The sequence below is a fragment of the Myotis myotis genome, unplaced genomic scaffold (assembly GCF_014108235.1).
Source record: "Myotis myotis isolate mMyoMyo1 unplaced genomic scaffold, mMyoMyo1.p scaffold_m19_p_23, whole genome shotgun sequence".
Classification (NCBI taxonomy): Eukaryota; Metazoa; Chordata; class Mammalia; order Chiroptera; family Vespertilionidae; genus Myotis; species Myotis myotis.
This window is the reverse complement of record NW_023416328.1, coordinates 5,519,336-5,534,589: the sequence shown is the minus strand read 5'-3', so window position 1 is coordinate 5,534,589 and position 15,254 is coordinate 5,519,336. Positions and strand designations below refer to the sequence as shown.

Below are 15,254 nucleotides of genomic sequence, written 5' to 3'. Positions count from 1 at the left end.
ATCAATGATGAAAGAGAATCATGGATGGGCTGCCTCCTGCACACCCCCTACTGGGGATCAAGCCTGCAACTGGCATGTGCCCTGACCGGGAATCGAACCGTGACCTCCTGGTTCCTAGGTTGACCCTCAACCACTGAGCCACGCTGGCCGGGCTGTGGCCTTATTTCCAAATAATACCTCTGGCTTCCAAGGGGTAATCCATAACAGAACCCAAACGCTTAAACAAGTTGTGCTAACAACGCTTTAAACAGTCACTGCGATTATTGACGGCTTGACATGGGTGACTGCAATAGAACTCCTTTTGCTTGCTTCATAATTATAACGATATTGTATTTCTTTCTTTTCGCTTTAATACTCTAATTTGGATAATTATCCAACAGAGCTCCTGGCAACCATCTGGAAGATTTCAGAGAGGAAGGGAGAGGGAGAGAGAGAGAGAGAAACATCAGTGAGGAGAGAGAATCATGGGTCGGCTGCCTCCTGCACGCCCACACTGGGGATCAAGCCCGCCACCCGGGCGTGTGCCCTGACTGGGAATCGAACCGTGACCTCCTGGTTCATAGGCCAACGCTCAACCCCTGTGTCTCTCACATCAGTGTTTCTCTCTCTCCCTTCCTCCCTCCTCCTACTCTGTCTGAAAATCAATGGGAAAAATATCCTCAGGTGAGGATTTAAAAAAAAGCCAGGGTTCAGGAACTCAACCATCAGAGATTATAAAACCCTACAACTCAATGACTACCTCACCTATCAAAGTGGACTGCGTGCCCAGCCTGTGTTGCTCAGTGGTTGAGCGTGACCTATGAACCAGGAGGTCACGGTTCGATTCCCGGTCAGGGCACATGCCCGGCTTGCGGGCTCCATCTCCCAGTGCGGGTCGTGCAGGAGGCAGCCGATCCATGATTCTCTCTCCTCATTGATGTTTCTCTCTCTCTCTCCCACTCCCTTCCTCTCTGAGATCAATAAAAATGTATGTGTTTTTTTAAAGTGGCCTGTGTTACAGTGGCTAAGGACTGTACCGGTCTGGCCCTGCCCACACATCCTAAACTTCTACATGGAAGGACACAGCGACAGACGTCAAAGACCCAGGCTAGGCTCCCTCTCTGGATGTGATTCCTCGGCCTCCCTTTCTGCATCTATAAATGACGGGCGTGGGTGCGACAACTCCCCAGACTCCTTTGCATTCTAACGTGTGATGCCAGCGGCCACTGAGCATCTCCTCAGCGGCCAAGACAGTCTAACGGTTAGACTCTACCCAGTGAGCAGAACAGCATCAAAGGCAAACACGGGCACTGAAGGAGTCCCGGCTCCGGGGACACGTGGGCATGCAGGTCCCAGGTGAGACGGGAAGAAAGGCTGGGGAGGGGCCGTTTGCCTGCTGCCTCTCTCCGGGCCCGGCGGGCAACAAGCATGTTTTATCACAAACACGGCTCGTTCCAGCCTCGCTCGGGGCATGTGTGTCTTGGATGAGTGTCTTGCGCTCCTACGGGGGATCCACAAATAATACTAGTTGTGAATCTCGCAATCTGGGAAACAGCAAAAACCTCTCTCCAGGCAGCACGGCAGATGGGGAGCAGGGCGGGCCGGCTTCCCGAAACAGCAGCGAGCCGCGTGGCTCCAGCGATGCCTTTCTCGGGGGAGAGAAGAAGAAAAAAATCCCCATTGATACGCCAGCGTCTCTGCCGGTGGAAGGCAAAGATGTTCTCGGTTATCATCTTCTCGATCCCCTCGGCGCAGACGTGGCGCGAGCACACTCATCCTTCAGGCTAAGCGATACCTGCGCTCACAGGTACACGTATTATTACACATATGCTAATAACGTTTTGCATTAACACAGAGGATGAACGTGCTTCGCGGAGATGCGTTCGCTCATTGATCCTCAGGGTGCCCGGGAGATCGCTCGGGGCGAGGGCCGGGGTGCCAGCTCTCTCAGATGCCAGGCGACCGCAGGGTGTACGCAGTTTGCTCAGGTTTGTCGGGTGGACCGTCTGCAGGGCCTGAGAGGACGCAGGATGCTAACTAACCTCAGGTCTGGACTGGCCCACACCGCACCCCTCTCATACACACAGCAGAGCCCGGCTGGTGTGGCTCAGTGGGTTGAACTTCGTCCCATGCACCATGGAGGTCGCTGGTTCGATTCCCGGTTGGGGCACAGGCCCGGGTTGCAGGCTCCATCCCCAGTAGGGGGCGTGCAGGAGGCGGCCGACCTATCTTTCTCTAACATCGATGTTTCTATCGTCTCTCCCTCTTTCTAAAACATCGATAAAGACATATTTATAAAACGCAAACACCAGAGACCTCACTGCGGTCATTTGACATCTCGTTCATCTCCTCGTCTTCTCCACCCTGCTCCTTCTAACGCCGGCACCCGCGGCCGTGGGAACCCCCGGGAAAGCTACGAGGCTGCTGTCAGAGACTCAGGGGGTTCCCTAGCTTTATCTTCCTGCTTCCCTCCTCTCCAGAGTCCACAGGCATCTCAGCTCACCGCACGCTTCCACCCCATTTCAACTCCATCACCTCACTTGTCTCACCACCTCACTTTATTTTACCAAAAAAAAAAAAAAAAAAAATGTTTTTATTGATTTCAGAGAGGAAACAAGAGGGAGGAAAAGAGAAGCATCCATGATGAGAGAGAATCATGGATCGGCTGCCTCCTGCACGCCCCACACTCGGGACCGAGCCCACAACCCGGGCATGTGTGCAGATGGGGAATCGAACCAAGACCTCCTGGTTCCTAGGCCGACGCTCAACCACTGAGCCACGCCAGGTGAGGTCAGCACCTCGTGTTTTAACTTGAGGGCTTCTGAGAGCTAAGCCCCTAGGACAGTGGTCCGAAAACTGCGGCTCGGCAAAGAGCAGTTCGAGAGCCACATGCGGCTCTTTGGCCCCTTGAGTGTGGCTCTTCCACAAAATACCGACTTCTGCACATGGACCACGAAGTTTCAATCGCACTATACGTGCGCGCCCACACGTGGTATTTTGTGGAAGAGCCACACTCAAGGAGCCAAAGAGCCGCATGTGGCTCGCGAGCCTCGGTTTGCCGACCACGGCCCTAGGGCACACCGCACCTCCTACACGCAACCTGGCAGTGAGCAGCTTGGCATGTCACTCAGGCTGTCAGAATGTCGCTGGCCACGCCCGCAGCCTCCAGCTCTGTCCAAGAGATGGGACCCAAATATTAGTAAAGCCACTAAGTCAGTGACCACAGACCCTGGCTCCCTGGGGTTCGGGGGCGCCTGAATGTTCCCGGGACCACCTCAGAGAGCCCCCTCGGTCCCGGGGGTCATGCCAGAAAGAGGACGTTACCATGAGGGCCGTGTAGGTGTAGGGATAGTGGTAGGCCAGGTAGCAGACGTCGCCATGGTGCGGGAAGGTGACGGAGAAGGTGAGGGTGTAATAGCACTTCCTGGACGTGCCCCCTGTGACAGCCATGCTCTCGCGATAGTGATTCCTAAAAAGAGAAAGGAGAAGAGAGGAGGGTGAGGGGGGCGGGAGGGAAACAGGCATTCTGGTTCTAGGCCGCCAATATGGCCACTCGAACGCTGAGAGATGGCACGAGTGAGCCATCAGCAATGTCTAGGCTGGTCCATCGGGCCTGCGTGGCTCAGTGGTTGAGCGTCAACCTACGAACCAGGAGGTCAGAGTTCGATTCCCGGTCAGGGCACATGCCCGGGTAGCAGGCTCGATCCCCAGGAGGCAGCCGATCCATGATTCTCTCTCATCATGGATGTTTTTCTCTCTCTCTCTCTCCCTCTCCCTTCCTCTCTGAAATCAATAAAAATATATTAAGGGGGGGGAAAAGTCTAGGCTGGCCCGTCTGTCTCCTCATGGTGGCGTACATGTCATGGGACTTCTTCTGATGTGTCTGAAAATGAGTCTATAGAGCCACTGAGACAAAAAAAAAGGTGAGTAATCCGGGTTACTTGGGGTTCTTGTGCCAACATCCACTTTTTATTTTTTTTACCCAAATTTGGGGTTTCCCAGCCTCTGCCTCTCCCCAGATCACCCAGAATGCAGTTCTTCTCCTCCCTCCCACCTGCCCCAGGGGGCTCATGAGCAATCACTGCTCTGTACTGAGTTCCAACTCGAAACGTAACAAGGCGCCTGATCACTGCAACAGCCCGTCGTGCAGATGCAGGAACAAAGGCTCGGAACACTCGACCTGCCGGAGGCCGAAAAGCCAGTCCGCAATCCGTGCAGGACTCGAACCCAGATCTGCCTGTCTGCCAGGACTCTGTTCCCGCCTCTCCACACCACCTTCCTCCCAAAGGGACACACATCTGTCATCCCCAACGCAGCCCGGCTTCTCCTAGCTCGAGACTGCACCGTTTCCTCTGTCAAGGATGAAGAAGCGATTTGGAGATTTCAGAGAATGGCATCCAAGTCCAGGGCCCCCAGAAGTACGTCTCCAAACAATAGGCTGCACCGTCACGCAAAACGCGCCCAGACGCCCAGGAGGAGGTGACCGTCTTCCAAGTCCTACACCAGGTAGAGGAGAAGCAGGGGTGAAGCAAAGAAGCCATCCCAAGTGGATCAACCCCAAGATGACGCTGCGTAAAAAGGGAGAGATGGACTGTGCACCCCCAGGCATCCTCTGTTAGGGAGAGCTGTTCTGTTTGGTGGTTGAATGGCGATACACACATGGACCCTGGGCTTTGATCGCATTCCTGGGAATATGTTAACATAAGGTGATGAATCGAGGTAAAACAAAGGACGCTGTGAAGTAGCAACCTTATCCATTCATCTCCGTGGCATTCGCGGCTGGGAAATGAAAAATGGATTACATGATGCATTGATGGTTTCCATGTCAGCCCTCTGTTCCTCTTTGATCACAGAACAATGGTCTTGTTAATGAGCCTAAAAGCTATTAACAGTCACGTTGGTTTTCTCGGGGCTTAGGCCAAAGTGAATTTTTTTAAAAATATAACTATCAATGATGAGAGAGAATCATCGACTGACTGCCTCCTGCACGCCCTCCACTGGGGATCGAGCCCGCAACCCAGGCATGTGCCCTTGACCGGAATCGAACCTGGGACCCTTCAGTCCACAGGCCGATGCTCTATCCACCGAGCCACACTGGCCAGGGCCCAAGGTGAATTTTGGATGTGTGGCTTCTTCCCTCCCCGGTTGGCAGACTTTTTTAAAAGTATATTTTTATTGATTTCAAAGAGGAAAGGAGAGAGAGAGAGAGAGAGAGAGAGAGAGAGATCAACGATGAAAGAGAATCACTGATTGGCTGCCTCCTGCGTGCTCACTACTGGGAATCAAGCCCGCAACCCAGGCATGTGCCCCGACGGGGATTCGAACCATGACCTACCAGTTCATAGGCCAGTGCTCAACCACTGAGTCACGCCAGTCAAGCTGACTATAGTTTTTAAGGGGCCTCTTGTAATCCGAAAAAAAGATAAGACTTAATTGATCCAAGAAAATAAGTACTAGCCTACCATTTTTATTAAAAAAACAACAACAAACAAACAAAACAAAAAAACACTAGCAATGAGCTGATAATTATATATTTTCTACCTGTTCCAACAACTGCTATCCCTTTTTCCCATGTGAATTGGTATTTTATTCCCCCCCCCCACACCCCCTCCGAATGCACACATAAGCAACTCATAGGGCTGGGATTCTTTTATCAAGAGCGTATGGATAATATCAGTTTCATGACAATTTAACAGGCTACATCATTGAAAGTGGTTAGCAGTCAAGGGCTGAAGATGAATTTTGAAGGCCCTTTCTCTTTTATTCAAAAAAAAAAATCATCTGACTCTGTGTATTTGCCATATATTCGCTCTCATCCACTTTGCAAAACTGAAGGACAGGATGAACAAGAATAGACCAGAAAGACAAGCATCACCCGATCTCACCCATATGTGGAATCTAAAGAACAGAATAAACTGATGAACGAAACAGATCCAGAGACACAGAAGCGTGGAACACAGGCTGACGAATCTCAGAGGGAAGGCGGGGGTGGGTGGGTGAGAAGAGGTCAGCCAAAGACTGTGTGTGCATATATGCATAACCCCTGGACGGGGGGGGGGGCATCTCTCCCACACTGATGTTTCTCTCTGCCTCTCAATGGGGGGGGAAGGGGGACACCTGTAATTCTTTCAATAATAGAGAGGTTTTTTTGTTTGTTTGTTTGCTTGCTTGTTTGCAAAAGAATAGGCCAGAATTTCTCAGGCTTTTTTGCTCACGAAAAACCAACAGGAAAGAGGAAAAGAATGACAGCTTGACGCACTAATCACAGCTTGAGTCTGTACAACTTCAGTAGCCAACCAGGTCTCCAGGTGCTAATGTGCCTGCAAACAGACAGACCATCTTCAGCAAATCAAAAGCTACTGCTTCAGATCTCCTTCGGGCACCATTTCACATGCTTCTGAAGGGCGGGTCAATTGCCACAGGGACAGGGACAAGTACGGCAGACAAGCACCTATGGCTGAGGTGTGTAAGAGCAACATGGAAAAGCAGGAAATGGAGAGAGAGAGAAAGAGCGCAGAAAAGAAACTAACAAATATCCGGACTCACTTGTAATAGCAGATTTCATAGCCCGTCCGCTTCCAGGTGGGTCTCCCGAGAAGAGCCTCCTTCACAGAATACATGGTAGGCTGCATCCCTACACAGAATAGAGGCCGGGTTAGTCCTTGGGGGCGAGAGAGCTGTAGCCGGCTGTCTGGTGGCCCTCAAGGATACCCAGGTCTGAATTCTGCAACCTGTGAATGTCACCTTCCACCGCAAGAGAGGTTTTGCAGACACGATTAAAGGCTCTTGAGCCCAGCAGGCGTGGCTCAGTGGTTGAGCGTTGACCTATAGACCAGGAGGTCACAGTTCGATTCCCGGTCAAGGGTACATGCCCAGGTTGTGGACTGAAGGATCCTGGGTTCGATTCCGGTCAAGGACACGTACCTCCGCTGCAGGCTCCCAACCCTGGTTGGAGGCGAGCGGGAGACCACCAATGGACACGTCTCTCTCACATCGATGTTTCCCTCTGCCTCTCCCCCGCCCTTCCACTCTCTCCAAAAGTCAATAGAAAAAATATCCTCGGGTGAGGATTAAAAAATGTGTCAACTCAACTTCAAATGCTTCGGGAAGCCAGCGGGACTCTGGCAAGGATCCAAACGCTCTCAAGACGACACCATCCCTGTGTTACCCAGAAAGCCGCCGCCCCCACCGGCTCCTACCGTAGTTGAACTGGCTGTTGGGCTTCTCGTAGTTGATGATGTTGAAGCGATACGGGGTGGCGGCCCTCATGCCGCGCACCTTGAAGTTGAACCACTGCTGGTACTGGGTGCAGTTGATGTCAGTGTTGATCAGCAAGTCATACTCAAACCTGCCGAGGCGGGAGCAAGGGCGGAGGGTGAGAGGTCTTTAAGGGAACCTCCCACACTCCCACACTGAGAATCGGCAGATCTCGGGTTCCCGTGGGCAGATCTAAGACCCGGGGTGGATGGCGGGTGAGTGACACTTGGCAGCCACATCTCACCATATCGGACGCGGGCTGTGGACATGCCCGGCCGGTGGGGCACGGGGTCTTGGTATCAGAAGCGTCCGTGACACATCCAGTGATTAAACTGCAATCAAGTGTCTAGCGAGCTGGAAGAATGCAAGTGCGCTACGGGCGCGGAGAAATGTCAAGCCCGGCTGGTTGGAGAGCCTGTGACTATTTAAAGCGAGACATTGCCTGGGAGCCTCAGTCTCCGCACATGGAAAATGAAAATAGTGTCCCAACTTCCAGTGCTGTTCGTAAAGATTAATTAATATGGTGTTTGGCCCAGTTGAGGTGGCTCAGTGGTTAAGCACTAACCTAGGAACCAATCAGGAGGTCACGGTTTGATTCCCGGTCAGGGCACAAGCCCGATCCCCCGTGGGGGACGTGCAGGAGGCAGCCGGTCAATGATTCTCTCTCATTGTTGATGTTTCTATCTCTCTCTCTCCCTCTCCCTTCCTCTCTGAAATCAATAAAAATATTTTTTTAAAAAAAGAACTGACTCTTGGAATTCACTGGTGGTGGTTGCCAATTTGCATGGTGTAAACACCACCACCACGGCTGATGGCAAGCTGCCAATCAATGAGAGGTCACTAAGAGCAGAGGGAAGGGATGGTCATACCTGCTCTCTTGAGCTGCCCGGGGCCACCCCGCTGCAGCTTTCTTTTATTTATTTTATTTTATTTTATCCTTTTTGGTTAATCCTCACCAGAAGATTTTTATTTTTTCCCATTGATGTTTTTAGAGAGAATGGAAGGGAGGAGAGAGAAGCATCGATGTGAAAGAGACACATTGATAGGTTGCCTCCCACACGTGTCCCGACCAGGGCAAGGGATTCAGCCTGCAACCAAGGTGCGTGCCCTTGCCTGAGAATCGAACCGGAGACCCTTCGGTCCTCTGGCCAGCGCTCTAACCACTGAGAACACCGGTCAGGGCCCATTGCCGCTTCCTTTACTTACTCACGCACTTGGATGGCTTTGCGCAGGTTTCCGGACTCGAACTGGGAGGAGAACCACAGGCAGTTGGGAGCCGTGCCTTGCCTGTAAGGAAGGAGGGGACGTGGGCACGGGCGTTACTGCCGCGGCTGGGTCCGGAGTGACATGTCTGAGAGGTGAGCTCTCTCTTCTAGACTTGGAAGCCACACGCTCGCCCTGCTGAGGGTAGGCGCAGGGAGGCCTCGCGAACAGGAAGCACGCTCCTGTCTCACGGCGCTGACAGAACTCTCCATGCTGCACCCACCTCCCTCCCTTCCACGGACGGTCATGTCCACCTACCAAGGCTCGTCCAAACTGAAGACGACTTTGTCTATCACGTCGCTGGGCTGAAGGAGCCTCCGGATGTCCTCGAATATCTTCACCCTGCGAAGGAAAATTAGAAACGCTTTCAAGGCTGACCCTCACTCCTTCCCCCACTCGTCCAATGATCCTCTTGGGAGTCATCAGAAACATAGGAAAGTTGCCTGGCGGATGTGGCTCTGTGGTTGAGTGTCGACTCAGGAACCAGAAGGTCACGGTTCGATTCCTGATCAGGGCCCATGCCCAGGTTGTGGGCTCAATCCCCAGTAGGGGGCGTTCAGGAGCAGCCAGTCGATAAAGTTCCTCTCTCATCGATGTTTCTCTCTCTCTATCCCTCTCCCTTCCTCTCTCTCTCTCTCTAAAAATCAATAAAAACAGCCCTAGCTAGTTTGGTTCAGTGGATAGAGCGTCGGCCTACAGACTCAAGGGTCCCGGGTTTGTTTCTAGTCAAGGGCACGTGCCCGGGTTGCAGGCTCCATCCCCAGTAGGGGGCGTGCAGGAGGCAGCCGATCAATGATTCTCTCTCACCATTGATGTTTTTCTCTATCTCTCTCCCTTCCTCTCTGAAATCAATAAAAATATATCTTTTAAACAAAAACAGAAGAGAAAAACATAGCTCCTGAGTCAGGACCACCCTCACCTTTGGATCCCACGCTTGCGTTCCAGCAGGGGTTCCGGGGAGTGAGATGGGCAGTGGCCCCAGAGGTCAGGGAACGCCGGCGTCTTGAAGTCAGCCACGGACTTGGTGCCTCTGGCTTTGGCCAGATAGACATAGGGGTCGTGGAAGGGCACGTGCTGGGGGTGTGTCTGCAGAAGCTCATGGATTCCGTCCGCAGTGCCCCCAGGGGGAGTGGAGCTGAGAAGGGAGGCGCCTGTCCTTGCACAGGAGGTCATGTCCATGTCCCAAGCATCCTCTTGGAGGAGAGTCTCAAGGTCAAGGACTTCCTTTCCGGAAGGATCCACCCCAAGCCCGTTGGGCTGGGCGTGTGGGTGCGGGTTCGTTCCAGGTCCGTTTTTGGAAACGGGGTGCCCGGGGGACCTCCCCCTCTTGGCCTTGCTCAGGAGGGACGTCTCGGGGGCAGCTTCCCTCTCCTGTCCCCGCGAGCCCTGGTCCTCATCCAGGTGACGCTGCTTCAGGGAGGCGGCGGTTGGAATGTGGAGGTGGTTGGCGTCAGGGTGGACGTCATATCCGGGTGTGGGCTCCAGGTCCTTGGGGGGTAAAGCAGACGAGAACGTGTCAGTGTTCCCTCCCAGGGAGACAAGACGACCCCTCCCTGCCCTCACTCTCTGGGCCAGAGCTCAGCATAAACCCTGTGGATCAAGGAGCTTTCTCCAAGGCCAGCCACAGAAAGACTACGCTTCAAGAGTCAAAGACATGGCCCTGGCCGGTCTGGCTCAGTGGATAGAGCATCTGCCTGCGGGCTGAAGGGTTCCAGTTCAATTCCCCTCAAGGGCGTGTACTTCGGTTGCAGGCTCGATCCCCGGCCTTGGTTGGCGCTCTTGTCGGAGGCAGCCGACCGATGTGGCCCTCTCACATCAATGTTTCACTCTCTGTCTCTCTCCCTCCCTCCCGTCCACTCTCTCTAAAAATCAACAGGAAAATATCCAAAAGGTGAGAATTTAAAAAAGAGAGAGAGAGATTCAAACAAATGGCAGAATCAAAGAAACTCTCGTTTGCAGGGGCTTTGGGTGAGGCTAGTATCACCCTAAGAAGGACAGGGATGCCATCTGCCACACCCCCAATACGTTCGTCTGTCTGGTTGAAGAACCTCACTTTTAGGGTCTTCCCAGCACCCCAAGGAAGCGCCTTTTGGTTAAGGATCATCCTGATGGTTTGCAGAAAGTGTAAACAATCCTTTACACGGAACTGCAATGTCCCCCTGAAATTCCTTCCTGCGGATCCCTTCTCTGCTTTCGGGAGTGCAGTAGACGGTACTAACTCCCTCTGACACGGGACTGGCTTGTACCGTTAGATACAGCCGAGTTCATGATTTATGGAGAGTCGTCAGCAAGTAGCCAAGGTCAAAAGGCAGGCCCTGACCAGTTTGGCTCAGTGGATAGAGCGTCAGCCTGCAGACTGAAGGGTCCCAGGTTTGATTCCGGTCAAGGGCATGTACCTTGGTTGCGGGCACATCCCCAGTAGGAGGTGTGCAGGAGGCAGCTGATCGATGTTTCTCTCTCATCGATGTTTCTAACTCTCTATCCCTCTCCCTTCCTCTCTGTAAAAAATCAATAAAACATATTAAAAAAAAAAAAAAAAAAAAAAGACCAAAAGGCAGGTCTGAACTACTGGTGGCAGCAACAGCCCCAGGATTCAATCACCAGGCATGAGGCTCGCAATTTGCTTCTACCGACAAGCAGCCCTGGCATCCGGCGGGGCCCCTTCCTTCGGAAAGCCGCCCGGGGCCTGCTCCCCCTCTGACAAGGGAACAAGGAGATCAGCCGGAATCGAACCGCGACCTCATGGTTCCTGGGTCGACGCTCAGCCCCCGAGACACGCCCTTCGGGCCTCTCTCACATTCTCGTGTCACCTCCTGCTTCTCCCTCAGAAGCACATGGGGAGGGGTGAGCCATGCGCCCGCTCCATCTGCAGGCCCCGGCGTGGCCCCGGGTTCTGCAGAGGCCCCATCGTGGAATCACGAATCCCGGCGGGGGGCAGGAGGGGGGGGGGCAGAACCGCGATGTAAGTCCCACCTCAAAGCTGCAGGAGAGCTCCAGGCACATGGCCTCGTACTGCCTCAGCTCCTCTTCGGGCCGGTCAAGTCCAGGTTTGGAGCTCAGCTTGTTGACGTCTGTTTCCAAGTCATCGTCCTGCAGGGGGACATTCAAGACACGTGTCACCACCGAGAAAGCCACCCGGAGACATCGGGACAGGGTGTATATGGGACCCTTCACAGCCCTGGGTCACGGTGTCCTTGCCTCCGAATTACAGTGCGGGCCCACGCAAAGGACAGTTTAATGGGTCGCGTTGCTTTTTAAAAACAAAGAGCCTGGTCAGCGTGGTGGCTACGTGGTTGAGCGTTGACCTATGAGCCAGGAGGTCACGGTTCAATTCCCGGTCAGGGGCACATGCCCGGGTTGTGAGCTCGATCCCCAGTAGCTCCGATCCCCGGAGGCAGCCGATCCATGATTCTTTCTCATCATGGGTGTTTCTAACCCCTCTCTCCTTTCCTCTCAGAAATCAATAAAAAAAATTTTAAATATTTATATTCTTGATCCAGGGGAGTCGGGGACGGGGAAGGAAAGGAAATGCAATATTCCATCCATCTTCCACAATTTTCCTCCAAACCTCAAATGAAAAGAACAAAGACAGATCCTGTGCGGGAGACTTAATGGTATTTTCCGATGGGGTACACACCAGGCCCACACGCTGCAGCCTGGTGGTGGGGCTCCCCGCTTTATCTCTCAGGCCCTCCTGGCCTCCAGCATCTGGCCCAGGCTGGCACCCACGGCAACACAGCCGGGCAAGCGCTGGGAAGTGGGGTCGGGGTGAAGAGAGGCTCGGGCCACAGCTGGTCCTTGCCCGTCAGATACACGAGTGGCTGCCACTCTTCATTAGACGGCCAGTCCTCCGGGAGCGGGCGTGAGGGGAGGGGAAGGTGGCACTGATGGATGGCTGCGGCAGCACGGCATTATTCAAATAATGCGGCACGGACTCCGAGTCCCGCACTGCCGAGCTACAGCAAAGAACCAATTTTCCACCGATGGCTTCAGAAATGATTCTATTCATCAGTGAGACCCGGAGAACACCAGAGTGTCAATGGCAGCCTTCACCTGCGGACCTGGCTAAGAGGGGGTCCTTATAGGTCAGCTACTGTCATCAGCAAGGTGAGTGATCGCTATATAGAGAACTCGGGGAGCCTCCTGCTCTCTAAAGAGACAGGTAGGCAGGCCAATAGGTAAGAAAAAAGGAAGGGAGGAAGGGGGGTGGATAGATGGATGGATGGATAGATGCATGGACAGATGCATAGATAGATGGATAGATGGATGGATAGATAGATAGATAGATAGATAGATAGATAGATAGATAGATAGATAGATAGACAGATGATAGACAGATGCATAGATAGGTAGATAGAAGTATAGATGGATGGGATGGATGGATAGATAGATAGATAGATAGATAGATAGATAGATAGATGCATAGATAGGTATATAGATAGAGGTATGGATGGATAAATATATGCATAGATATATGGATGGATGGATGGATGGAAAGATAGATGCATAGATACATAGATAGACACATAGATGATAGATAGACGCATAGATGGATGGATAGATTGGTAGATAGGTACATAGATAGATAGAAAGAAAGATAGATGCATCAATAGATAGATGGATGGGTAAGTAGATAGATGCATAGATAGATAGATAGATAGATAGATAGATAGATAGATAGATAGATAATTTTTAAATCCAGGTTTTATATCCAGGAATGTCTTAAAAGGTAGCATTTACTTCTCAGTCTTATTTTGAGGATGACAAAATTAAGGAACTATCACTTGAAGGGCTTGTCCAAGTTAAAGTCTACCAACACAAACGAAGACAGAATTAATAACCCTAGATAACGTTACCATTACTACAGAGCAGTGGTTCTCTAGTCAGGGGTGATTTTGCCCCACAAGGGACATTGGGTCCTTCCTGGAGACATTTTTGGTTCATGATGGGGTAGGGAAGGAGAGGGGACGGGGGGGGGGGGGGGGGGGGGCGGGTGCCATCTAGTGGATGGAGGCCAGGGATGCTGCTAAACATCAGACACTGCCCAGGAACAGCCCCCTCCACAAAGAACTATCCAGTCACATGCCAATAGCACCACAATTTAGAGACACTTTCCTAGTCTGGCCGACGTGGCTCAGTGGTTGAGCATCAACCCAGGAACCAGGAGGTCTCAGTTTGATTCCCTGTCAGGGCACACGCCCCAGTTGCCGGCTCGATCCCCAGTAGGGGGCGTGCAGGAGGCAGCTGACCCATGATTCTCTCTCATCATGGATGTTTTTATCTCTCTCTCCCTCTCCCTTCCTCTCTGAAATCAAGAACAATATATATATATATTTTTAAAAAGAACAGCAGCTGTCATTTATTGAGCAAACCAATCTGCCAGGCACTGGGCGGGAAGACAAAAGTAAGTCCTTAAAATTCACGCTGGTATTAGCTGACAACCGGCAGTGATATCTTCCCTGGTCCCCCGTGAACATGGGGATCGCTAGAAGCAAGGGCTGGTGTACCTACTTCCTCTTTCGCATCTTCAGAATCGGAGTCTCTGTCCTCTTCTTCGTCACCATCATCTTCGAAGTCCTCTGGGTGGGGAAAGGGAGGGGAAGTGGGTGAGGCTCGCCCTTTGTCTCGGGTTTGGATCAGCATGTCTTCCCCTGATGAATCAGGAGCTCACGATGGAGGGCACGCGACCCCCACGCACCCCAGGGCTCACTCAAGGCCTGTGAGACCTTTAGCAGTGTCAGTGTCTACACTGCTGTCCCACTCATTTTATTCTGCACTCATTTTGCAGGATAAAATGACACCGGCATACCATTCTGGCTTCCCCCACCCAACTCAGAAGAATGTATGCAACTCCCTGCCAAAGGTTAGAGGTCACCTCCATGCAAAATGTGTTGCAGACTCCCTAATTTTGATATGAAGGAGCTTCTTTGAAACACAAGTCCATAGACACAGCCAGTGGAAAAGTATCGATTCCAGCCCGGCCAGCGTGGCTCAGTGGTTGAGCGTCAACCTCTGAACCAGGAGGTCACAGTTCGATTCAGGGTCAGTGCACATGCCCGGGTTGCGGGCTTGATCCCAGTAGGGGGCGTGCAGGAGGCAGCCGATCCATGATTCTCTCTCATCATGGATGAGATAGATAGATAGATACAAATATCTTTAAAAAATAAATAAAAACTCGCTGTAAAGCTCACAGACACCCACTTACTTTACCTTCAGCGAGAAGGCGTGGGGGTTCTGACGGGAGGTGCCCGGGGGCGGGGAAGACGTAGGCACTGCTGGCCGTGATCAAGGGAAGAGGGCTCTTGGGGTAGCACTGCCTCAGGATCTGAAGAGCGACGGACGTGACGGGTTCCAGGCTCCTGTCCTCCAGGGAGCTCTGCACAAAGGGAAGATCGCGTCATTTTCGCCAGTGTCTGTGGAGTCCCTTTGCCGCAACAGGACTCCAGGTCATGAGTGACAGGTAGGCAGCACGGGCAGTAAACACGCTCAGCGCAAGACATCTGCTGCGAACACCACGGGGCAGAATCGTGTCTGGCACGGACGCGGCTTTAGTCTAGGGCACTGGTCGGCAAACCACGGCTCCGCAAACCGCAGCTCGTGAGCCACATGTGGTTCTTTGGCCCCTTGAGTGTGGCTCTTCCATAAAATACAGGCTCTTCCACAAAATACCGACTTCTGCGCATGGGCCACAAAGTTTCACCATCATCATCACCACCATCACCATCACCATCATCACCACCATCACCATCATCATC

General features: G+C 52.6%; 1 protein-coding gene across 1 annotated transcript in view; it reads right to left on the bottom strand.

The window, feature by feature from the left end:
* AGBL1 (ATP/GTP binding protein like 1) overlaps nt 1-15,254 on the bottom strand; it is a 235,866-nt gene that overhangs the window by 162,726 nt on the left and 57,886 nt on the right. The window contains exons 8-16 of the mRNA XM_036355828.1: nt 14,710-14,875; nt 14,011-14,078; nt 11,473-11,589; nt 9,419-9,987; nt 8,758-8,841; nt 8,443-8,523; nt 7,179-7,327; nt 6,526-6,613; nt 3,304-3,448 (exon numbers count right to left, since the gene is read on the bottom strand). Of these exons, the coding sequence (XP_036211721.1) occupies nt 3,304-3,448; nt 6,526-6,613; nt 7,179-7,327; nt 8,443-8,523; nt 8,758-8,841; nt 9,419-9,987; nt 11,473-11,589; nt 14,011-14,078; nt 14,710-14,875 (1,467 nt within the window). The remainder of the gene's footprint in view (nt 1-3,303; nt 3,449-6,525; nt 6,614-7,178; nt 7,328-8,442; nt 8,524-8,757; nt 8,842-9,418; nt 9,988-11,472; nt 11,590-14,010; nt 14,079-14,709; nt 14,876-15,254) is intronic.